General features: G+C 41.5%; 1 protein-coding gene across 1 annotated transcript in view; it reads left to right on the top strand.

The window, feature by feature from the left end:
• The window catches only part of KIF6 (kinesin family member 6), a 408870-nt gene that overhangs the window by 295211 nt on the left and 86938 nt on the right, over positions 1-26721 (top strand). Inside the window, exon 14 of the mRNA XM_054570213.1 lies at positions 23256-23364. Coding sequence (XP_054426188.1) covers positions 23256-23364 — 109 coding nt within the window. The remainder of the gene's footprint in view (positions 1-23255; positions 23365-26721) is intronic.

The following is a 26721-nucleotide window of genomic DNA, read 5'->3' as shown; positions in this document are numbered from 1 at the left end:
GGATTGCAGGTTAGGATTGATGAGGCTGGAAGCAGTTTGCAAAGTATTCAAGCTGTAAGTCAGAGGCCTGTTCTCACACTGTAGGTATGAGATAAAGGGGGGAAAAATAGGAAGCTTAGTACAGAGGAATAACAGAAAGAACACCATGAGGTTAGGTGTTATATGTTCAAAGAGATGAAAATAGAAGCCAAATGTCAGAGGAAGGGTAAAGGTGCTACCTAGTAATTAAATGGAAAGTAGAGATGGTTAGGCAAAATTCAATTCAACGTGGTCCTTTTTGTTTTAGGTGTTTATGGGGATATAAAAGTTAGGCCAAGGACTTTCTACTTGACATATAAATACAGGAATGCTTAATAGGTTTTCTCACTGAGGACTTTAGTTTACTGGGTTTTCTTTAATGTTAAACATTTGATCTAGGCTGAAGGGCCAGTCTTGATACCTCCAGCTCTAAATCTAATCATTTAGCTTAATAAATATTTACTGAATACTTTCTCTGTAAAAGTGCTCTTATAATCTAGTAACCAAAAAATGACATATATAAACTAATATAGAAAGGACAGAATGTGATACTGTTCATAAGGCAGAGACAGCTAAATTACTCGGGGCTTCTCAGTTGAGATATCTAGTGGGCCCTCTATTTTCTGACTCTGCCTTATCTCTGAAAACTTATTATTAGTTTTCAACATATACCTCTACCCTATTTGTAGAGGTATCTATTTGTCTCTTCTTCCAACATGCCATACTCATTGTATCAATTGGGAATGCTTTCAGCTAGAAGTATTATCTGTCTATTAATGACTTAAATTATAAGGACAGACATTCTAGTTCAAAGTAGGCAATCTCAGAGTTGGTTCAGCAGCTCAGTGATTGTCATAAGGATCTTGGATTATAGCTTCATCATTCATACTGTATTGATTTTTCATCCTTATGGGAGTTGCCTCATGGTGACAAGATGTCTGCTCTAGCTCCAGGTATCACATAATGTTCACATTCAAAGCAAGAAAAAGGAGGAATTCCTTTCTTGTGATTGTACCTTTATCAGGAAAACAAAAGACTTTTCAGAAGATTACACTAAGCTTTGTCATACATTTCTTTAGCCAAAATGTATCATACAGCCACCCTAAGGTACAAGGAACACTGGGAACATGGATATGTGGCTTTTCCAGTCTCTAGAACTGCACTGTACAATGCAGTAGCCTCTAGCTACATGTGACTATTGAGTACTTGAAATGTGGCTAGTGCAACTGAGGATCTGAATTTCTAATTTTATATAATTTTAATTAATTTAATTTAATTTAAATATAAACATAGCAACAATAAAAACATTTTTTCCATTAGATACACTTTATTGCTTTGGTAAGACTACATTTCATTTTAATCATTGCATGGCACAAGCTGTTATGGTATCATAGTACACGTGTCAACAGCCATATGCATGGTTTCTAGTATTACACATAAATATTTAATTGACCAGTTTTGTCAGTTTGGATGCAAATATTAAGGACAATATTTTTTAGCACCCATTTTGGTTATTGGAAAGCCTTTAAGGATGTTAAGAAAAATTGTAAATGTTATGAAACATAAAGATCATGTTTACCATGTCAATTCAGTATCTGGAAGAAGATGTGCTTTAAGTATAACTATATAAGATGCAAAGGGGTTCAATAATTTATTATAAAAGGCAAATGTAAAATATCTTTATTTTATAAATATTGATTACATATAGAAATTACAATATTTTGATTATATTGGTTTAAACAAAATATATTATTAATATTAAATTTACCTTTTCTTTTTGCGTTTTTAGTGGGTCTACTAGAAAACTTAAAATTATATATATATATATATAAATATATAAATATATGACTTGTGTTGTATTTTTATTGAACATCCTTGTCTAGAGCTAGGGGAAGGCAAATGTGAAGAGGATTGGGGATGATTTTTAGGTTAGCCAGTCATTACAATTAGCCTCACTCATATTGTCTGAGTAATCTGCTCACAAGGAACTTTTCCTCTCCTCATCTATTAATTGGTACAAAGCAGTGCTCAATAAATGTTAACTATAATTTATTGTTGAGGTTAATCCTATTGCTAATAAGTTGGGCCTCAAACAATATCTAGCTTGGCTTCATGTAAATTCTAGCTTAAGGCTGACCTCTTCTAAAAACATTTTTTTGACAACCCAGTTTAGCAATTTTATTCATGAATACATGCTCACTTTCATATGACAAAAGTTCATTGAATATTGAAATGAATGTGAACAGATGTAAAAATGAAGTTAATAGACTTCCAGCCAAGATGGAAGCGTAGGTAGATACACTTTGCTGTCTCGCACAATGAAAAGAAGGACAACGACTAATTTAAAAACAAAAAACAACCAGAACTGCCAGAAAATCAATCTGTATGGAAGTCTGACAACCAAGGAGTTAAGAAACATTCATCCAGACCAGTAGAAGGGACAGAGACGGGAATCTGGGGCAGAGAGGATGTGTGACAGGGGGACAGCTTGCGGACCTGGTAGGTGAGGCAGAGGCTGGCGCACCAGTCAGTCCCACATTCATGTGTGGATAAACCAGGAGGAACAACTGGGGAGTGAGACAGACCACATAACCGAGGATTCCAGCACAGGAAAAGAAAGTCTTAAAACCTCTGGGGGTAAAAACCTGCAGGAATTGCAGTGGTGGGAGAAACTCCCAGTCCCACAGAAGAGTCCATTCAAGGGACCCACGGAATCCTGGAACATACACAAACCCACCCACTCAGGAATCAACACCAGAAGGTCCCAATTCGCTTGTGGGTAGCAGGGGGGAGTGACTGAAACTTGGGTGAGAGCCCAGCAAGTGGCATTGTTCCCTCTCTGTCCCTTCCCCCACATACAGTGCCACAGCAGAGCAAAATGAGTTGGCCCACCCTGGTGAACACTTAAGGCCCCACCCCATATAATATAACAGGTGCACCAAGACAAAGAAATATGGCCCAAATGAAAGAACAGGTCAAAACTCCAAAAAAAGAACCAAGTGATGAGCAGATAGCCAACCTATCGGATGCAGAGTTAAAAACACTAGTGATCAGGATGCTCACAGAAATGGTTGAGTATGGTCACAAAATAGAGGAAGAAGTGAAGACTATTCAAAGTGAAATAAAGACAAATATACAGAGAACCAACAGTTAAGGAAGGAAACTAGGACTCAAATCAACAATTTGGAGCAGAAGGAAGAAGTAAACATTTTAATTCAAACTTTCCTTCATCTTAAACACTATTATTGTCCAAAATATGACCCAATATATTTTTACTCTTTCTTTTCTCCAAGTTAATAAAATAGTATTAATAATGTTATATATAAGCACTTCTCATTTAGATTTTCCTATTTATTTTTTTTTCTATTTTTTTCCTTACACTTCTCTTTTTTCTTTTGGATTCAGTGTTCTTCTTCCTGAAGTAAAATAAAAGAATTAGTTGGAAATTGCATGTGGAGAAGGGCATTCATGTCAATGAGGCAGTACTACAAAAGGCCAGAGGTCATGAGAGGACATATTGTGTTTGGATGCTGGTGAAAAATTGCTTGAAATTGAGGCTAGAGTTTGTACTTTCTATATGAGTAGGGTGGAGAGTAAGCAGTTCTGTCCCCTGACATTTGAATGGCAATTCAGCTTAGTATAGAAACTTAATACACATTTTTCTCTCAATACTTTAATGATACTATTGTATTGATTTTTTGTTTCCATTGTTGTCTTTCGGAAATATGATCCCAATCTAATTATTATTTCTTAGCAGCTATATGCCTTTTAAAACCCCTGGATACTTTTAAGATCCCATGTCTTTGGTGCTCTCATTATCAATATTATGTTTAGGAACTAAGGGGTTTTTTAAATTTATTTTTCTGCCCAGGATTTATTGTGCTTCCTGGATGCCAGGATTTACATATTTATTATTTCTAGAAAATGAGGAACCATAATCTCTTTTAATGTTGATCCTCCACCATTCTATTATTTATAAACTCCTATTAGACATCTGTTGGACCTTATTAATCTATCTTTCCCATCTCAGTCTTTCATATTTTCTGTATCAGTAGATGTCTGTGCTTCATTTTCAGTGATTTCCTCACATCAGTCTTTTCCTCCTTTTTTTTTTTTTTGAGTCTTTGTATCAAAGCATGCCTGAAGCCAGTGTTGTCTTTGCACTTTTCAATTACCTTTACTAACACAATCCATTTTAAAAAACAGATTAAATTTTAGGTTTTATTATTTGCAACTCAAGAGTTCCAATACATACTCACACGGCCAGTTATTCTTCACATTTCACTAGAAATGTCTCATGGATTTAACCCTTCCTTTCCACCCCCACTGAAGTCACTGTCAGTTATGCCACTTAGATGGACAGACAGAGCAGCAGCCAGTAGAGGAGGCTTACACTGAACAGTCAGAGACCTAGAGGAAAATAAGGAGGAAACTCTGTGAAGATACCAGGGAAGAAAATGTTAACAATTAAGGACTATTCAAATACTGAAGAGATGCCAAGAGGAATGAGAATTGAAAATGTGTACTGGAATTGTTGATTAGGATGATGATTGCTGCCCATTATATTCTGCCTTTATTTTTTATGGCTTTTACTGATTCTTTATCAATTATAATGATTAACAGAAAGCATAGAAGATGATATTCCAAAGAATATTGAGTGATTAATTGATTTAATTTGGGGGAGTTGGGAACATATGAAAATAGCCATTTAGTAACCTTGGTTTCCATGGAAGAGGCAAGAAATAATGTAATCAAGAAAAAAGAAAGGCACATTTAAATTAAAGTAATTTGGGAAGGATCTAAAACTTGTTAAGTCAAGCAATTTAACCCAGAGCCAAGTTCCCCAAGTAGTTTATGGAATGTACTACAGTGGTGTAGATGAGTAGGTGGCTATTTAAAGGGATTAATTAGAAATTTCAAACAATTCTTCCAAAAAATACACACTTGGACCAGTTCACTCCAGGCCCATTTCCCTTTATTGTGGTCCTGGGAAGTGTTAATCATTCCTTAGGCATCAGAGAAAAAAAAAATTGTCTTTGTCTTTTCAGATCCATTACTACTCTGGCAACTGACAAAGGGGTAATGATCATTTCAAGTGTTTCCTCTGCCAAAGACCATTTATGTAGCAGGTGTCCTCAGGAGAAGGCTCCACAACAGAAGGCTCTGGAATTTTCCCTCCACCACAGACTCATCACTAGATTACATTTATTTACTCTGATTACTGTGTCTACCCGTCCATCTGTCGAAGCAACCACCTTTGGGTAACTCAAATGCATCTAGCATCCCTGACACTTAAATAATGTTGTGGATTAAATCAACCCCCCTAAATACATTTCTTCTTTGACCTCAATTCCAGTAGGTCCAAGTGAGTTGGAATGGGGGCAGCGGAGAATGTCCAGGAATCATAGCATTATTGAAATTTTATGCTGTTGGCTGCAAAAGTTGGTTTTGCATCTGTTCTGAAATGAATTTTCCTGATCTTTTGCTTTCTGTGCCATTTTTACTATTTATTTTGTTGCTTGGCTCACACTGGGCCTGAGTTTGACTTTGGTCCATACGTCTGGAAAGCATAGTGCAGTTTGTTCTTCCACACATCTCACTCTTTTAATAAAACTGTTCCTTTTTTTTTTTTTTTTTTTTTTTTTTTTTTTGCAATAATGGCTGATCACAGCAATTGGTAACAGGGCAAAAACTGATAATTTGCTTAAAATGAGTCACTTTTGCGCCAGACTGGGAGCCCCATGACTCATAATTACAAGTTCAAAGACTGGCTGTTTGTAACAAGAGGAAGCCCATCCAGGGGGGCTTTCAGCCTGCTCACTCTGTATTTGTTATATCCAGAGAACAAATCAATGCCTGAGGCAACCCGCAGCTCATTAGTGAACCCAGTCAAGTGAAAGACAGCCTCTTGGGCTTGGGCAGAAAGGGGAATCTTTCTTCCCAGCCATGTGCACTACAAACAGTTAACAAGGTCCTGGAGCCCTGGAGCATCAGCATAGTGAACCTTTTCTACCACTGATGAATGCCGGTCTAAGAAGCTTTTTCAAATTTAAATTCTTCTTCATCCCTTCTACCTAACTTTTAGCACCCTTCCTTTCTTCCTCCTCTCCCTTCCATTACAGGACCCCAAGCCCTTGGCTTTGTTTTCCACCATCCAGTTCTGCTTCTGGCTTAAAGAAAAGACAGGATTTAAAAAAAAAACAAAAAACAAAAAAAACCCTAAGCAATGAGGGAAGAAGTCAGGCAAAAGCTATTACTGCAAGTACTGAGAGGAAGGCTACTCGAGTGCTCCTACCACGTGAGGAGGCTCAGCAAAGAGAGCAGAAGCTAAACACAAAGAGGAGCTGCAAGGCCAGCAGCAGATGGAACAGATCTGTGGTTTCCTCTGGATACCTTCAGAGTAAGGAACTCCTGACATCACTGGAGTGTGGGAAAAAGAAGGATGATACTGGTGGTCATATCCAATGTATGTCCTACTCCAGACATATATGCACTACCCAAGTAGTGTGGGCCTAGTCCCTAGACAGGCACACCTTGTGAAGGCTGTGCCTGGAGTCAGCAATGTGGAGGAGGGTGTGGCAGAGCAGAGGGATTAAAGCAGAGCCTGTGGAGGCAGCAAGACCTAAATCTGCAGGAGAAGCTCCTGGAAATACCCAAAGGAAATAAGGGGATAGGATTTGAGCTGTGTTTTCCAAATCAGGTTAATCATTTGACGTGAGAGGATTTAAGTCTGATGCTAACATGCATGCATTTGATAACTTCGCCTAACACCAGACATTAAACAAGGCCTTCCTTAGAGTTTCTGTCAACATTATCTTATATGCAACAAAATATTTTTACTACTAAAGATGGGATAAATCAAGAGAGTACAACCCAATCTGCAGTTTGGGGAAATACAATTTACTTAGAGCCCTCTCAGCTCTTTATACTGCTGTCCTACCTCCTACCATCCCTGATCTTTTCCTACCTACTTACACAGGCTGAGGGAGAGAAACAGCATTTATCTAGGGCCCACTGTGAATGAGTCAGTGTTGTGCTCTTTCCATATTTCAATCCCTTTTAATCTCCCAAAAAGCCTTATGAAGTAGGCATTACTAACTTCATTTTGTAAATGAGGAAACTGATGATACCACTAATTTGCAGGCTCATGAATGAAAAGCGGCTTTCTTTGTAATATCTGATCGCAAATCGTGAGCCACGCTGTACTGCTATGTAACCAATCATCTAAGACTTTTCCTTCTCAGTCTCCCAGTGTCAATAAGTTCTCAAGAAGTTGGGTTCTTCCTTTCATTCACTGTGCATTATTGGCCACCTAATATGCGCAGAACACAGACACAATAAATGTTCATGACACACACCCCGGCATCCTCTTTCAGTTAAGTTATCACCAATTGGAATGCCCTGCACACATTGGACAAGCTGACTCTTCTCTTTTCACAGATATGTGTGTGTTTGCTCCCTGACCCAGTCCTTCTGGGATGCAAGAACCTTAACAACTCATCTCCCAGCCACCCCTAACCCACCCACCTCCACCACACACACACACACACACACACACACACACACACACAAATATACATACAAGTATTATTATTTCCACTTCACATAGGAAAACTAAGCAATAGAGGAATTATGTAATTTGCTCCAGATCATACCCTGGTAGGATGCATTTTTTTAACTGTTGTTCCTTCCAGGCACTGCTGATAACTGCTGGCAGGGAACAATCTGACTTCCTAGAAAGCAAGAACTTTAAACTCATAAACTCCCTCGAGGAACTTAGCCTCCAGAAATCACCCAAAATGCCTTTGTGCAAATACCATTTCCTCAGAGAAAATTTCCTCTCATCTCTTTAAGGAAAAGGAAAATAGCTTCCCCCATTATTCATATATCACATATTCCTTACTTTGCATTATTTCTCTTCATAGAGCTAATTTATTTGCTTCTTTTTTCTGTCACCCTCAGTAGAATGTAAGTTTTCCAAGGAAACAGATGTTTGTTCACCAGCTCCAAGAACAGTAACAGGGATATAGTGCACACTTAATAAATACATGTTATGTTAATTTAATTAAATTTGGAATAAAATTTATACATGAATATGCTCACTGCAGCATTATTTACATGTAAATATATATTCAGTATTAGAGAATGGACTATAATGATGAAATATTACACAACCAAAGAAAATAATATTCATAAAAAAGTAAAACTTAGATAAACATGAGGTAATGTTAAGTGAAATAAGTAGGCTATAAAATCGTATATACAATACCATCTTAACTACATAGTAAAACAAAGCATAGAGAAAACTGAAAGGTAGAGGAATTATGAGCGACTTTTTTCTTGCTTCTTTACATTGATCATTATTTTCCAAAATTTTTGCAATGGACAAGTTATACCTTGATAATTAGAAAAAGTAAAAGTCTTGGATCTGTTCTTACCTTATCAGGCAAAGATATGGGGATTTAAATCTTTAAGACTTGCCTTCATCCCAACTATATTCTTCTCTGAATTCTTAGGAGATAATGCACCTATGAAAGAAAAGTTCCTCAGAAACCTTCCTGAATGGCTTAATACAAACAGGTTCTAATGGTAAATTACTTCTCTCTGTTGAAGATGTACAGTTACGAGACACAGATATTAACTTGGCTGGCCCTATAGCATTCTGAAACAGTGATAGATATCCCCAAAGACTATCATTTCTGTTTCAGAGATGGAAGCTCTTGCCAGGAAAAAGAAAGATAACTGTTCTCCCAAGCCCCCTCACCATTTATATGTGGACTTTAGTGTGGCTCCCTTTAGAACTAATTGCTTATAGGTATGGTATTCATAAAATGAAAACAAAACAAAATAAACAAGCAAAAAATCAAAAATGGAATAAGAGGGAGAGAGCAGAAACGTCATGCAATGGGATTAATCAGGTGATGGGTTAGCAAGGGCCTGTGGAAAGAAGGGGCCAGGTCCCTGGGAAAAAAGGAACATTTTTCTAATTTTGGTTGTGGGTATGGAGAGGGGAGACTCCAACCTGAGAGTCAGCATCTTCAGAAAAGAACATTTTAGGCTCGATTTGGAATGCAGGGGCAAGAGTGCAAATCTGGTATCTATTAGGAGGTCCTATTCCCAAAAAGATTGTGACCCTCTCTTCCTCCCTCCTTTCTTCCTTCCTTCCCATCACTAAAGGAGAGCAGTGAACAAGACAGGACAGTCTTTCCTTTGTGGAGTTTTCATCCCACACAATACATTCATACATGCAGTTTCAGATGGTGACAAAAGCGAGGAAGGATGTGAAACAGATCAATCGGACAGAAACAGCTGGGGTGGGGACCAAAAGTGGTGACTTGTGAGCTGAGAGGTGAATAGTGCATTGATAGAAATATTCAGGGAAAGAACATTCCAGACAGAAGGAACAAATAGCAAGTGTAAAGGGCCGCAGGTGGGAATATGACTGACATATTTGAGGAGCTGAAACAAGGTCAATGAGCCGAGAAGGCGTGAGCTAAGATCTGGGTGAGGTGTGAGGAGGAGAGATGACAGGCCTGCCAAACCGAGGAGCTGGGGTTTGTTAAGGAGCCGTGGGAAGTTTAAAGCAGAGGAGTGACATGATTGCATTACTAATAAATCACCCAGGGTTGCTATGTGGAAAGTACATTGTAGGAGGGCAAGATGGGAGCTGGCAAAGCAAGTAAGAGACATTCCAGGTGAGAGATGGCAGTGACGTAGGTTGAGATTAAAAAAAAAAAAGAACAGGCAAAGAGATGTAAAGCATATTTTTAAAGGGTTGTAGGCAGGACCTGCCGGTGGAGCTGATATGGGAATTGAAGAATCATGGAAGAGTCCTAGAGTTTTTACTTGAGCGAGTGGTACCATTTACTGATATGGAAGCAATTAGGGGAAACTCCTTGGAGTACAGTTTGGAATGGAGTTTGAAATTAAGGATCCTGTTTGGGGGCATGTTAAGTTTGAGATGCCAAGTAGACATTCGAGTTGAGATTTCAAGTAGGCTATTTGATATCCCAATCTGGCCCTCGGTGGAGAGGTCAGAGCTAAAGATATAAATTTTGAAGCCATTGGTTATAATACATATTAAAGCTATGAGACTAAATGAAATCACCTGTTGAAAGAGAAGAATGCCCATGGCTGAGCCCCACTGTGCTGCAACATCTGGAGGCTGGAAGAAGGAGACAGGAAGGCAGGGGAAAAACCAGGAGGGAGTGATGAGGAAGAAGTGCTTCGAGCAAAAAGGAGGGGTCAGCTGTGTCGAACACTGCTGCACACTGGTCAGGACAGACTAGGTTACTATGCTCTGGTGATAAATTAACAGTAAACCTCAGTGGCTTATCATAACAAGTTATTCCTTGTTCACACTGCATGTACAATGTGGGTCAGAAGGTGGGATCTCTGGTCCACAGTCACCAGGGGCCAGACTAACATAGCCTCTGTCTGGAATGACATCGGTCACCAGAGCAAGAGAAGAGAAAGCACAGCAGCCCTTCAGTACTTCAGCCAAGAAGTCCCCTCACTGCCGCTCGCAGCCTGGGGACTGAGGCTATCTGCTCACTGCAGGAACCTGGGACCTGGATGGTGGCATGTGGAATAGTTGGTGACTTCACTGCTCAACCTCTTCCTGAGAGGTTAACTAAAACGAGAACAGAAAACTGGCCTCTGGTTTTGGCAATGCTGAGATCACTGGAGATGTTCAGTGGAGGCAAGGAGCTGAAGCTCCATTGGACTGCACTGAGGAGAGAATGGGAGGCGAGGGATAAAGAGGGTGAATGCGGATGACTCGGCTGAGGCACCGTCTATGAAAAGGGACCTTTGAGAAGATGGTGACCAGAGGGAAGCCTGGGTTGCATGTAAGGCCACCAGAATTCATGGTTTTGAGAAGATGAGGAAGCCTCTGCCTTGTTGCATCTATTTGCTCATGAGATGAAGTTGTTACTATGGCGCGAGCCTGGCTAATGTGGTAGGGATGCGGAGAACACAGAAACTGGAGTGCGCCTGACAGTTTAAGCCACTCTCTTCTTACATGACTAACCCATAATTTGCATCTACCTTAAGAATTCTCCTGCTGTGTTAAAGTAGTTCTTGTTTTCTAAACAGCTTGCTGTGCATAGGCTTTTAGATGACTTATTATTACTCATGATAATAATAACTTGTTTTTACACTTCTACTTTTTATACTGTACTCCATATTTATTCATTTGTCAGAGACTTTTAAATCAATAAGTCATAGATGCCATATTCTGCTTTATTTTTATTGTAGAACACATACACGGTAAACTGCATTAGATATATGCACAGTTAACAATGCTTTTAAGAAAAACAAGTTAACTAGAGATATTTCACCCTTACTTATTCATTCCATCTACAAACCTTGTCTGGAGTGTCAACTATGTTTCAGGCACTGAGCTTGGGGCTACAGACATGTAAGGCAAAGTCACATGGCATGCAGTCTGGAGTTCATGGCCTGAGGGGTGGGGGAGATGGGCAGGTGAGATAGTCAGAGAAACATATCATTGCAAAGGTATTTAGTAGTTCCAGAAAGGAGATCTACATAAAGTGCCACCTCCCCTTATAGACTCTTGACAATAACATCAAGAGACGGGAGTTCTTATAGCTTCATTGTATAGATGAGGAATCCGAGATAAGAGCAATTTAAATGGCAAACCCCAGGTCCTACAGCTAATAACCAGCACCCATACCACTGTCTTCTGACTACAAATTCTATTTCATTTGCCTGCCGCTGGACCAGAATAACAGAAGAATTGCCTGAGGTTACACTCTAAAGCAAATACTCTTCATCCTTTGAGGAAGGGAGAATTGCCTGACAAGCCTGTAGAAAACTTCAGTGGCCCTCTGCCCTGACCTCCGTGGGCAAGCAGGGAACTTATTAAGGGAGTGGTGTTGGGACCTAGAGGTCACTTGGGAACAAGCTGTACACAAAAGGGAACCCCGAGGTACCTCCAGTCAACCTTTGTGCCAGATCTCACACACAGTGGGCTCCTCCCTGTGCCCATGGCTTTGCCTTTCTGAACCCTATGCAGGGAGTGTCATCGACTTCCCTCCCTCCAGCTCCTGCCCCTCAGTTCCTCTAAAACCTTCCTCAGCAGGAATGTTCCTTGAAAAGCCCCTCTGCAATCTGATTTTGTCCCTTTTTTTGCTCCCTCACAATCATCTACACCATCTGTATCATATTACTATCAATATATTTTCTATGTTTTTTTAACACTTATACTGTAAGCTTTGACCTTCCCATAGCCCCATTATAAATTCAAGGACATTTCTTTTATTGATCTGTAATTACCTATAGAAGAAGTTTATCAATAAAGTAGATACTCGATACTTGCTAACAGATGGTCTGTTTCACCAGTTTACTCACTGCCTGAGTGAGTAAACAAATGTTGCATTTAAATAATGGAATGTTTTCCAAAGAAGCAGCAGTTAGGACACAGAGAATTCAAAAGGAAAATGGAGGCCTCCAGGGTCCTTTTTACCTCTTCTGCCAAAGATCACACTCTTTGGACCTGGACTCTCCCCCTTCTCTTCTCTGTAGTAACCCCACCCAACTCCCGCCCCAGTCCAGCAGAACCATTTTAAGTGCATAAACTATTTTATTGTGGCTACTCTTCTGAGTGCAAGCTCCATGTAGATTAGGGAAAGATAATTACTGAACTGGACCTGAGGTAGTTGGCTAACTAAGTCCTAATGGCAGAGATTCAAGTCAGCCAACCCTCCCCTTGCGTGCCGGCCTCATCCCCCACCCACTGGGTTCCCAGGCGAAGCAGCTCCTTGGGGCCACCTGGCACCTTCCCTGGCTTCCCATTCAAAGAGCTCTCCAGCTCTTCTCTGCTGCCTGCCATCTGCATTCGTGGTTCTCCATCCACATCCAAACACAACTCTCCAAAGCTGCTTTTTGCTCTTTACTATCTCTGCCTCCTGACCCCGTAAGCCTGACCTCAGTGATTTGCTGGTATTTATGAGATTATTTCTACTCAGCAAATGATTTTCACTTGCAACACAGTATGCAAAAGAAAGGGCTTGGAGTCAGACAAACCTGTTAAGAATTTATTTTACTAACTGCTGTCCTGTGGTTACTTTTAACCTTTTCAACTTCAGCTACCTTGCCCCTAAAATGGGCCCGATACTACCTGCTTGACAAGGTCACTGTGGGAATTAAATGAGACAACATATGTAATTCCTCTAGCACATACAAAGTTCTCAATAGGTATTAGCTCCCCCCGTCCACCACCAACACTGTTGTGAATACTGAGTTAGCATTTGTGAGTTAATATTTGTGAAATACAGAATAGTGTCTGTCCCTTAGAAGGCACATTAAAAAATAAGTTTCCCTTTCTTTTTTTTTTTTTTGCCAAAGAATGAACTCTAGAATACCCAAATTCCATGTTGCTTTATGCTTACTTCCAAGATAGGGCAACAGAATTTTATTTAAATCCATATGCATTTCAGGAAAGGGACATTTTTGCTACTAGGCCAGATTGTAATTCTTTAATTCTCTTTTTAAAATGTATATAATAAATACATTTGAGGCTAGAGTAGAATTCATCCTTAATTTAAGCATAGATACAAAACTTGCCTCATTTTTCAGACAATAGGACGTGTAGATACATCTTTAGCCACTGCCCTCAAAGCACAAGCCAACACGAGGACTGAATTCATCACAAGGAAACTGGTCAATGGAACCTTGTTATCAGTGGTCTTTGGAAGTGGTCAAGCCATCTCAGACTCAGGGAGTTCTGTGCTTGTCAGATTCCAAAGAATTTGGAACCTCTTTCTAAACTGAAGAGGAATGTTGCCTTTCTGTTCAATGAAACTCTCGACCAACAGCCCTTTAACCCACGAAGGGCTAGGACACACATGTCCTTCCTCCATATTCTCAAGGCGGGTCCAAATATTGCGCATGGAATTAGACACGAAGGTTCTTGCAGGGCTGCCACATCTATGGACTGAAATCGACGGAAAAGACTCCACATATCCAGGTTAGCTGGGCAGCATGCTGTCATATTTAATGGAAACATTGCTGGTCTCCAGATTCCTGAGTTAACGCCAAAACACAGAAATGCCAACATGACCCAGGCTGCTCTCCAAGCTCCATGCCTGCCTCTGCCTATGGGTTTCTCTAAGCAACTCACACAGACACTTTGTCCTGAGTAAGAACACTCACAAAATAAAAACCCCAGAGATGCAGGGTTAGGAAAATAAAGTTTTTCTGCAGATGAACTTTGGGACCATTGTTTAAAAGTTCGGTGTTACTTCTGGGAATGGACATACACCCTTAAGCAGCTGACAGTCTTACAGGAGCTCTACACCTACACACTCGGTTGGCACACTGGGCCTTTCTTCACCTGCTCAGGCTAACGCCCGGGACACATGTGGCAGGAGGGTGAATAAGACATGGTTACCAAGACAAAAGGGAAACACAACGTGCTTGGAGCACCACCCCTTAATTCCACCAAGCCCACATGGTCTGCACTGCTGGGCCTGGTAGTGTTGCTGGTGGGATGTGTGATTTCTGGCACCAGGAGCCAGGAACCCATTTGATTTATTTAGACATGGTGCCACCATTGGGTGGGTCTCCTAAGGTTTCTGTGGCTTTCCACTTCAGATTTTTCCTTCACTCCACTCCCTAGAGCTCCTGCCAAGCCTGCCATGCTTCAGCCTGGTCCAAGCCAGCCTGAAGAATCTACTAATTAAAGGTTCTCCTTTGACATCTTTCATGTGGCAATTTAGGAAACTCCAAGGCAAGTCTTAATCTGAGGACTTTAGCCCAGGTGGTATCATCTGGTTTGAACACAGGCCTTTAACCCCAAGGCCATGGTGCACTAACCCATTCCAGAAGTTGTCAATCAAAAGCAGGAAGAATGTTGGGCAAGTGTCCTTGGTCACCCCCAAATTCTACTCTTTAGTCTTCACATCTGCAGTCACTTTGGCCGTGGCTAAGTGGTTTTGTCTTCTCCTCCTCCTCAGATTTCATACCCTGCTGTCCCCACCCAGCAACCCCTCAAATTGTAGCTGATCAGCTCCTGGCCCTTAAAGCAAACAGGCTTATGGCACATGGCACTGCCTTCTGTGGTGGCCTCCATCACCCTGCCCCCACAGGAGCAGGGACAGAGGCCTCCTCGACACCTACTCCCAGATGGCCATGGCCACTCTCAGTGATTCAGGCACTCTAGCGCAAGCCACTTGCTGCTCCCTGGAGAACATCATGTGCATGTCAGCTCCTAAGGTGATAGAACCAGGCAGCTATCTGATCCTGAAAGTGCAGGAATGATGAAAGTAACAGCAGATGTCTTCTATTGGGTAGAGAACTAGTAAAGTAGGAGCCACCTAATAAAGGGGGAGCTTCCAGGCCAGAGACAGTTGACTTGGAAAAGCTGCCTGAAGAACTATGCTAAAATCTCTGGTGCTACCATTTGTTTCTCTAGCAAAGGATGCTGTGGGTGGTGGGCAAGGTCTTCCATCAGTGTTAGGAAGGAAAGTGAGAACACAGGGGCTGCATATGTGCCATCCCTTCATGTAACTTCTAAAACCTCCTCTTTCCTCAATGACAGCACCCTCCCCACCATGGGGCGGGGAGGAATGCTAAAGGCAATATTTCAGAAGTGCCTTGTAATCTTTCTGGGAGATAGTCCATTCCTCTTTATGAGATCCTATAGCACCTCCCCATCTCATGAATTTATTCAGTTCAGCATCAGTAGACTCTTTGCTTTCCATGCTAGAAGCTGCTGACTCATCCTTTACCCCAGAGTTTCTGCTGTAACCATCACTTCCCCTGGGACATCCTTGTTCCCAGCATTATTCCCAAGGGTGCTCGACCACTGACCTTTCCTTTGGTTCTCATAACCCTCCTGACCTTTATGTTTCATACTGCCTTTATAGATTATCCCCTTCTCTCATCTAAATTCTTCATTCCTCTCCCTCCCATTGGCTATTCATTCTGACCTCTCCACACACTAAAGGATGGGCTTCTTTTCTAACTTTATTTATCTGAGGATTTTTTTTTTGTATATTTAATGAAGTCGACATTTACTGAGAACTCTGAGTGCCTATAGAACCTTATATCACATAGCATACAAAAATATACTCCATCCCTGTCTGCTGCTTCCCATGACTATGGGCACATCCATATACTACGTACTATAAATATTTATCACATCACTATATCATTCCCTTACTTTCAGTATGAAAGCTCCTGCTACCAAGCCACAGGTAGTATAATCACCTCCCCATACCTAGTTTCTGCCCAGAGTCAACCCCAAGCATCTCACCCACCTCTGAGCCTTCTCATGCTTTTAGCCCCAAACAGTGTGCCACAAAGCCCCTCTACTTTGGGAGTCCACCCCATCTCTTACTTTTTCTGATTCCCTCCTGGTCTTCCTTTGTCCCCTTCTTTGTTCAGTCAGAGGTACCGATATGAATAAATGTCTTTACCAAGGAAAATACATTTTTTGCTCCAACTAAGGAATCATTTTTCAGCATGAATAACACAACTCTCCATTATTTTATTTTTGTCAATTTTTAAGCAATAGCTTCAGCAGCAGTAGGTTGTTTCGGAGCAGCCAGGAAAATGAGCTCTGGCCCACGTGCCCTTGACTAAAGGAAATCAGACATCAGGCCCAAAGGCAGCAGCATAAACTCTCCACTTCCTATGTTTTTCCTTTCCATTTGGTTTCCATGGGACTGTGCATTGGGAGTGGGGACAGCTTACAAAATTACTGATTCTTTAGCAACATAAGAAACCAAATTTCAGGCTGGCAAAAAAAAGGAAAGCATTAAGAAATGCACAGGCACCAGGGCCTAGAATTTTGGCTGCCTAACATTTTCAGAAACCCAACTCAAGTCTAATAAGGAGAGTGCCTGTTGGCTATCATTTCTACTCGTGTTCTTTAGTAAGTATCAAAATCCAGAAGATGGGGTACCTTCAGGACTTGAAAGTGTTTTCCATTCAATCCATAACCCAAAATTGCAATGTCTTGTTTCAGGGACTTAGACTAAGAAAGTCCTCTCCTTTAGGGGTTTTTGGGTTTGTTTGGGTTTTTTTGTTTGTTTGTTTTGCTTTGTTTTGTTTGAAATTTTATACCATCCTGTGATGCTTTATTTGCTCTCCGATAAGTTTTAAACAGCCCTGTGACTCAGCAAGCCAGCAGGCTTCTCTGAGTCATCCATATTTTCTGGGACTTGACACTGGGTCCTATGATTGAAATTCATTAAAAGAAAACAACTAAGAGCTAAAAATGGGAATGGGAAGTTAGAAATCCTCAGGGCCTACACTTTAGTGAGCAGCTGAGTCCATCAGACTAAACAAAGTTGGCAAGAAGGTACAATTTATCTTCTTTTTCAAGTTCAGATCCCCCTGATCTGAAATGAGACACCCACCTGAGACACCATCTTGTGTCTCCCATCTTTGCAGGACCTGTTAGCTAACTGTCAACAAATCATGGGATTTTTCTTTGCTGGCCCTAAAATAGTGATGCCTTCAAGAATATTTGCATTTTTATGAAAGCTTCTTGGCATTCATCTCTAGTGGTGGGCTCTGGAGCATGGTGACATGTGGTGCAGAGAAGATGGTGTTACATTTCTAAATTCACAGTAAATAAGGGATGAACATATCCAAGAGCAGGGTGGTGGAGGGAGGGAAAGCAATAGAGACATACTTCACTTCCCCAGTAAAGTCATAATATGCTATATTAAAAAAAAAGCATTAATTCTCTAAAATATTTTTTCTCCATCCAAAGATACCTGATTGAGTTCTTCCTATGTGCCAGGTACTAGCCATGTGCTAGAATCATTGCAGCAGACAAAACTTGACAAAAATTTCTGCCCCCATGGAGCTTAAAAATTTCAGAAATTATTTGAGAACATATTAATAAATGAAGTAAACTATGCAAATGGTAAATAAAATTCATAGTTCTCTTTTCCCAGTGCTACTATAAAGAAAACTCAAAGTTTTGGACAAGATAGGCATTCATAAGAGCACAATTTCATGGTTAAATCTACTACCATGAGGTCATTTTGATGTCTACTACCTGCTACACCCCGATCAGGCATACTGTCCCTGAAAAAACTGATCTAAGAGCAGAACTGGGCTCCTCTAAAACCTGGACAATGTTTACTGCTATAAGAATTTCTTTACTGAGTTTCAGCTTCCTCATCTGTAAAATGAAATTATGACCAGGGATCATGAAAAAGTTTAAGTAACAGGCATACCTTGGAGATACTGCAGACCACTGCAATAAAGAGAGTATCTCAATAAAATAAGTCACATTTTTTTTGGTTTCTTGGTGCATAGAAAAGTTTTGTTTACAATAGCATTATATCTAAAAAAAAATGTACACATCTTAATTTAAAAATACTTTATTGCTAAAAAATGTTAATCATCTGAGTCTTCAGGGAGTCATAATCTTGTTGCTGGTAGAGGATCTTGCCTCAGCGTTGATGGCTGCTGACTGATCAGGGTGGTATTTGATGAGGGTAGGGGTGGCTGTGGAAATTTCTTAAAATGAGACAATGATGATATTTGCCCATTGATCAACTCTTATTTTCATGAACAATTTCTCTGTAGCACGCGATGCTCTTTGACAGCATTTCATCCACAGTAGAACTTTTTCAAACTTGGAGCCAATCATCTCAAACCCTACAACTGTTTTTTTTAACTAAGTTTTGTAATATGCTAAATATTTTATCATCATTTCAACAATCTTCACAGACTCTTCACCAAGAGTAGATTCTATCTCAAGAAACCCATTTCTTTGCTCATTTATAAAAAGCGATCCCCGACCTGTTAAAGTTTTATCACATAACTGAAGCAATTCAGTCGCATCTTCAGGCTCCATTTCGAATTCTAGTTCTCCTGCTGTTTTCACTACATCTGCACTTACTTCCTCCACTGACGTGTTAAACCACTCAAAGTCATCCATGAGGGTTGGCGTCAACATCTTCAAAACTCCTGTTAATGTTGATATTTTGACCTATTCTCATGAATCATAAATGTTCATAATGGCATCTGGAATGATGAATTCTTTCCAGAAAGTTTTACTTCACTCAGATCCATCAGAGGTACTATTTATGGAAGCTATAGCTTTATGAAATGTATTAATTAAATAAGAAGACTTGAAAATCAAAATTACTCACTGATCCATGGGCTATAGAATGGAAGTTGTGTTAACGGACATAAAAACAACATTAATCTTGTTGTACATCTCCATCAGAGCTCTTGGGTAACTAAATGTATTGTCAATGAGAAGTAATATTTTTTTCATTTATTTTTAGAGAGAGGGGAGGGGAGGGAGAAAGAGAAGGAGAGAAATAACAATGTGTGAGAGAAACATCAATTGGTTGCCTCTCACATACAATTGATGAGCAGCCCGCAACTCAGGCGTATGCCCTGACAGGGAATTAAACCAACATTTTCATTTTGTGGGACAACATCCAACCAACTGAGCCACACAAGTCCAAGCATGAGCAGTAATATTTTGAAAGGAATCTTTTTTTTTTTCTGAGTACTAGGTCTCAACAGTGGGCTTAATTTTCAGCAAATCATGTTGTAAAGAGATGTTCTGTCATCCAGGCTTTGTTGTTCTGTTTACAGAGCACAGACAGAGGAGATTTAGCATAACTGTTAAAAGCCCCAGAATTTTCAGAATGGTAAATGAGCACTTGCTTCAACTTAAACTCACTACCTGAATTAGCCTCTAACAAATGAGTCAGCCTGTCCTGTGAAGCTTTGAGACCAGGCATTGACTTCTCTCTAGCTGTGAAAATCATAAATGGCCTCTTTTTCCAATAAAAGGCTGTTTTGTCTGCATTGAAAATCTGTTGCTTAGTGTAGGCACTTTCATTAATTATCTTAGCTAGATCTTCTAGATTACTTGTTACAGCTTCTACATCAGCACTTACCACTTGTCCTTGCACTTTTATTTTATAGAGATGGATTCTTCTCTTCAACCAACCACTGCTAACTTCAGACTTTTCTTCTGCAGCTTTCTTACTTTTCTCAGCCTTACTAGAATTGAAGAAATTTAGGAACTTGCTCTGGATTAGGCTTTGGTTTATAGGAATGTTGTGACTGGTTTGATCTTATTCAGGCCACTAAAATTTTCTTCGTATCAGCAGCAAGGCTGTTTCACTTTCTTATCATTCATGTGTTTACTGGAGCAGCACTTTTAATTTCCTTCAAGAAATTTTCCTTTACATTCACAACTTGGCTAATTGTTTGGCACAAAGACCTAGATTCTGGCATATCTTACCTTTCAACATGCCTCCCTTACTAAGCTTAATCACTGTTAGATTTTGATTTAAAGTGAGAGACAGGCTCATTATCTCATTAGCAAGCTGAGCTGTCAAGCCACTTCTGTGTTCCATTGCTCTGTTCTTTCTACCATGTACCATGTGTGTGAGAGCTTACTATGTGTGAAAGAGCTGTTTTCTAAATCCTGAGCAGGAAAACAAGGTGAACATATCTCTTCAGTAAATAAAAAGAGGTTAACTTTTTTACTTTTTTTTTATTAACTTCATGAGTGACCCCAAATTGGAGTAGAGCCTGAACTGTTAGTACAACCCAAAAGGAGCTAGATGTGGACTCTAAACAAGCTGATTGTGGATGGATAAGACTAGGGCTGAGATGGAGCCTGGGGTCTCATCCTTCAGCCTCCCTCTCTGCAGACTCTCAATCTCCCCCTCCATGAAGTAGCCATGAAGTCTCTCTAGGCTCTTATGCAGTAGTTTGCCTCTTTGCCCTCAGACTATGGGCATCGACAGCCATCTCGCCTTGGCCTTCCTGAGCAGACTCTTAGAATGCTAGCTGCCAGGATTATGGTCATCACACTAATGTTCATCCACCTGAGATACCCATTATCAAAGAACCCCAATTCCAGGATATATCTCCATTATAACAGGAGGAAGACTGATACCATGTTGCTGACAATAAGTCCATAGCTCTGCAAGACCCCAGTGCCTTCTAAATCACCGAAAGTATCAAGCACTTCCAGTGTAACTTCCTCATAATGTGTACTTCACTATATTTCAAGTTTTTGAAAATTGATGATTTGTGTATGATATCATGCTGGCCCCAAATTTTTTAGTGAGACCTTCCAGATTCTCTGCAAAATGATCCCAACCTACCTTCCTGGGATTGCTTCTTCCATGCACCCCATGTCATTTCTGTTCCCACTGCCCAGGCTTCTCCCTACCTTAGGGAAGATCCAGTGGGGTTTTCAGCTGATTGTAAGTTCATCCAGGACCTACTGCTATAACAGTGTCGTGGATGCTGACAAACCTCTACCTGTCCTTCCCATCCATTCTGACTCAGCTCTAAAAGAAAACAGAGCCTGGGGGAGAAAGGCCATGAACTCTCTACTTTACTGCAGCTTTTAGAGCAACCCTCTACCCCATCCCCCCACCCCTGCCTCTACTGGTTGATAGGAGCCTTCTCATCTCGTCTGTGGGAGGCAATTTGGGGACCGCACAGGCAGACTTCAGTATGGTCTCTATGCAGCTCCTCTCTTCCCCAGCTCTGTTCCAAAGGTGTGTTCCCTCTACACTCTGCTGTTATTCTATAATCAGTGAAAGACGTATAATACATTGTTAAAATGAGCACAGACCAGGGACAGAGGAAAGGTATGGAGCACATCCCTCAGCTTCTGGTTAATGTCTCTTGTGCATCAGGGCTCATCTGTCCAAGTCTCTCACAGACCAGTTCCCAGACCACCCGCCCCAGTTCTGCAGTGTGCAGGGCAGATGTGGAGACAGAATTAAGCTGCGCCCATTTGCTTCTGATGGAAAAGGGTGTGGTGTCTTTGTATGCCTCATCATTCAGACATTCTTCATGGTGCTATTTTTATCAACAGTAATCACTAAATTGGTGTCAGATGGGCTGGTCCAGTTCCTCCCCCCAAAGCTGGGACTCCGCAGGTTTTTTCCCAGGCAGGAGATGTGGTATGTGGCCCATATGAATGCACCCCTGGTACCCTAGGCCTCCGAGTAAACCCCTACATCCCTGGACTGTGTTCCTGTGGCAATAAGAGTGAGCCTCATCATCATTCCCAGTTCATTCTGGACCTGACTCATTTAACAGACATATGTTGAGCACATTCTAAATGCCAGTCATACAATGAGACACCAAGGATTCACCAAAAAATATTCTTTCCACCCCTAGAGAAACTTGTGTTTCACCAGAAAGGATTGTCATGTGAAGCGACAGTGTATATGGGCTGTGCATGTTATAGAAGCACTGATAGGTACTTAGTAGAGGAAGGGTTTGTTCTGTCTGGGCTTCAGGAAAAGCTTCATGGAAGTAGTAATACTCCGCCAGGGCTGGAACGGTAAGTAGAGTTAAAGAGATAAAGAAAACATGGACAAAGAAACCAAGGGCAGAGGCATAAAAATGATTGTAGATTCATCCAAAATCCAGCTGTGAATTCAGCTCTCACCTAGAGAGTCCCAAGCACACACCTGCATTCACCCTTGCTCTGGGAGGCATGAGGATGGGACCCTCGATGCAGGAACGCCACCTGCGTTCTTCAAGGGCCCCGGCCCTTCTGACTCTGGGTCAGAAGTTGGCTCCTGAGCAGGACCCCGCAGTGAAGATTAGTCTGCAATGGCAGTAGTGATACAGGGTGTTGAACCAAGACATGAACTAGGAGCCCCCACCTCCTCTGCCCGTGGGTTTGCAGCTGAGAAGCTAAGCCCTGAGTGAGACTGGAGGTTGCTCATTAGCTCCAGGAAACAAGGGTAGGTTGTTCCATGGAGACACATAGGAGAATGTCTAGATTCTAAATCCTTCAGTCTGAATTATACTTTTTTAATTAAATGCTTAGAAATTCAGGGTGAAATTTAACAGGAAACGAAAATGGGGAATAACAGGAAAACAGGGAGAAATATGGCACTGAATGATGGCAGAAAGTGCATTTGCAGATGTTCCTGGTGATCGAGGGCTTGGCAAGCTGGTTTTCATTTCCTTTGACCAGGCATTCCAAATCCACAAGTCACATGGAGGTACAGGCACAGCCCTAGAGGGTGCAGAGGGTGTCACTGTCACTGTCACTGGAACGACCGCCTCCCAGGTTGGCAGCCAGTTGGAAGAGCCTGAAGCCACCTGTCTGGTCAGAGCCTCTCTGCTGTGGGCGTCTTGGAGCCAGGGCTGGCTTTGCAGTCTGACTCAAGTGACAATGCAGTTAATGGGATCCTGATGCTGTGACTGAGGCCATTTCCCTTTGTCTCCAACAGGGATGAGAGAAGAAATGTCATTAGGACGCCAGGAGGCTTTTGAAATCTTCAAGAGGGACCATGCTGACAGCGTTACCATCGAAGACAACAAACAGATTCTGAAACAGAGGTAAGGCTGGCTTAGGGAGCTGCTGGTCCTCCAAGGCTTTTCCAGGCCAACAAGAGGCGTCTTGCTTCTGTCCTCTCTAAACTGCCCAACCTAACTCCTGAAAGGAAGGCACAGCCTGTACTCAGTTTCACAGTGAATTACATCCAGCCCCATAACATTCTCTTTCATGTGTGTGTCATCATCCTAGTACTGCTGGGTAAGTGACGTCAGGGGCTGATTGGCAGCACTAACTTTCTATACAAGTCTCACATTGTACATTCATTCTCATCAGCTTGAGACTCCATCAGTATCTTACTGTTCCAAAGGCAGGAAAGAAACTTGCGGACTAAATTATAGTCATAGAACTCCAGGCCCTCCAGATGTCCTGGAGGGTGTTCCTATACAACTTAGTCACAGAAAGTGCACACATGCACGTCTTGTTACCCACAAGCCTTGGAGGCATTCTCCAGGTCAGAAGCAGAGCAGGCAGCATCGTCGCCTGACAGATATGGAGTCAGGCTGTGTTCTGAGCCCCTTAAAATGAGCTTATTCTTTGTTTCAGATAACCCATAAGTTAGATACATATCCTCAAACTGTAGCAAACAGAATGACTCCCACATGTGTGGGTCTAGAGCTTGGAAGAGAGTTCTAGACTGTGAATTCTTTAATGTCACATCTGACTCTGGATCTCAGCACACAGTAAATTTTCAAAAACTATTTGTTGAAGTAAAATGAGATCCAGGATTGAGAATCATATGCTTGTAAATGACAATTCAAGAACGCATGAGAAGTGGATGAGTTCTCTCAGGATAACAATAAGGGAAAGCTCTGAAGGAAAGGGAGAGGTAGAGGAGGCCATGGCAGGGCCTGAGAAGAAGCATAGAGAGAAGATGAGGGAGAACCAGGAGAAAATACTATCCTGAAAGCCAAGAGGAAAGGCCACTCCAAGAAGCCACATGTTGTCCATGGTGGCAGATGCTACCAAGAGATCGGCAGGTGGAGCTGGAAGCATATGTGGAATTGGCACCCAGAAGACCAGAGGCTAGAGTGTTGAGAGTGATGAAGCAAGTCAGAAGAAACTGAGCAAACAGAGAAAGAGTAATCAATGTGTTCAAAAAGTTTGTGATAGGTAAAAACATTCCTATAAAGAAAAGGGGGTGTAGCTTTAGGGGAAGAGAAGTCTGTTTCAGACACTCAGCCAAGATGGTAGGCCACAGAAGCAAACCAGTGGCAAGCAAGAGATTGAGAGAGAAGCTCAGGAAAGACTGCCACAGCAAGGCTCTGGGAGTCTGGAGTCGGGCAGAGGGGCTCAAGGTCAGGGCCGCCGAGCCTGGGAGGAGGGCTGAGTAGAACAGCAAAGCAAGATGTGGCTGACATCAATGCATTTACAAGTGGAAGGAGAAAATTAAAGGTGACCTCTACTTTCTCTGTGCAGATGATGATGAAGGTTTAGTACAGCTGCCACAGGGAGTGGGAAAGAAGGCAGACTGGGAAACTAGAAAGGAACAGCAATCAGCTTTGAGGGCCCAGTTTCCACCATTAACCAACAGCTTTTACACTTGGTGGGGAGGTTGGTGGGATCTTAGATCAACAGGAAGGCAGTGAAGGTGATAGGAGTGTAACCAGGAGCAGCCATCTGGAGGAGCGCAGTGCAGCTATTCTTAGTCCAAAGAAGTATATGCACCCCAGTGACCCTGCAATTCCCCTTCTTGGTGTGTCTCCCAAGGAGTTCTCATGGTTCAAAAGGGGATATATATGAAGATGCCTGCGGCAGCTCTGTCTGTGGCCAAAGAAATTTGGAAACCTTCTGGTGTCCATCCCTGGGGAAGCAGAGAGGTGAAACATGGGAGGATTTCCATGGGGTCAGATGCAGCCAGTGGGAGCAATGGATTAATGTGCTACCAAGGATAGTCCTAAAAATGCAAAATTTATGTAAATTATAAATATATGCACACACATAAAAATAGTCAAACAAAAAGATAAACTTTAGCATACTTTAACCATAAGAATGGTTACCTCTGTGGGGGAGCATAACAGAACCAAGACTCAGGGACAGGAATGAATAAATAATGAAGAAAACAAGGGGTGGAAGTGGATATGAAGTGAAGCTAGAGAAGGCTGAGAGCTCTCTCCCTAGAAAGATGAACACATGCACAGCCACACGCATTTTGACATCTGAATCAGGGATTGCACAAATGATCTCTGGCTTCTCCACACTGTAAACAATGTATTTTTAGTATAGTCAGTTGGACATATTGAAGAAGGATACTTTGTTTGTCTGAAGATAAGCATGTCAAGCTAGATGACAGCTGCTTTATCCTCTAACGACTTCCGAAGAGCTGTGTCCCTGTCTGAGGCATCATTGCTCACATCAGTGCCTCATAACCCTGGGTCCATGGAGGCTGTAAAAGCTACCAGCGTCTTAGTCTGGCTCCCCAGATATTCTAACTCAATTAGGTAGAGCCTGAGCATTCATTTGTTTACAGGCTCTAATATACGATCAAGTTTGAAAACCTCTTCCTAGACTGTGTCCAGAGACCTTGAGATCCAGAACCTCTGAGGTATGATCTCAAAACATCCACAGGTTAAACCAGCTACCAGGTGATTCTCTTGCACACTCAAGCTTAAGAACCACTGGCTTAGAAAGACATACTACTTCATCTTTCATATTCTAGAATTGGCATGTTTCCTGGTCCTGATTTATCCCCTTGAGTCTAATTAGGTCTGTTTCCAGAGGAGTGTAGGGTGGGGTAGGGGGCAGAGATGAAGATGTTGTGGTCTTTTGAAGCCTCCTACTACAGAGCTCAATAAACTCTAGTACAGTAGAGCTCTGACAACCCATGTGACAAATGTGCTTTTGGGTTTAAACACATCTAAATCACACAGGATGGGCTAGTAATACTGGTGGTCCCATCTTCCCTGAGGCCATCGAGCAAGGGAATTAATGAAACTCACACAAAGTTTTCCTCTGGAAAGAGCTTTTCCCAGCAGTAAATCAGCCTTTTTAAGTCAAATGAAAAGTTGGAAGACCTGCCCACATTTTTTTTTAAATGTCACATCTGTTTAAAGTTACTGTAATAAATGATCATTAAAGGAATATTTGGTACTGGGGAGTTTAACATAGGACCTACCCCTTTCTCAGGGTGGGAGTTTTTATTTGCATTCATGGAATGTATTCAATTATTAGATATGACATGCTCATAGCTGCTTAAGGCAGAGGACTAAACAAAATGTTTTTATATGGAAACACATAACTGTGAACCAGTGTTCCTGCAGCAGGCATCCAAATGAGGTCCCACAGATGCTTTATAAGGGTGACCTCCATGCCACCCTTACTTTAGGAACTGGTCTACCATAACCCTAATACCCTCCACGCGC

Source organism: Pteronotus mesoamericanus, unplaced genomic scaffold (genome assembly GCF_021234165.1).
Source record: "Pteronotus mesoamericanus isolate MK-2021 breed Mesoamerican mustached bat unplaced genomic scaffold, CSHL_Meso_final contig_20, whole genome shotgun sequence".
NCBI lineage: Eukaryota > Metazoa > Chordata > Mammalia > Chiroptera > Mormoopidae > Pteronotus > Pteronotus mesoamericanus.
Note: the sequence above shows the minus strand (reverse complement) of the source record. Positions and strands in the feature narration are given on the sequence as shown.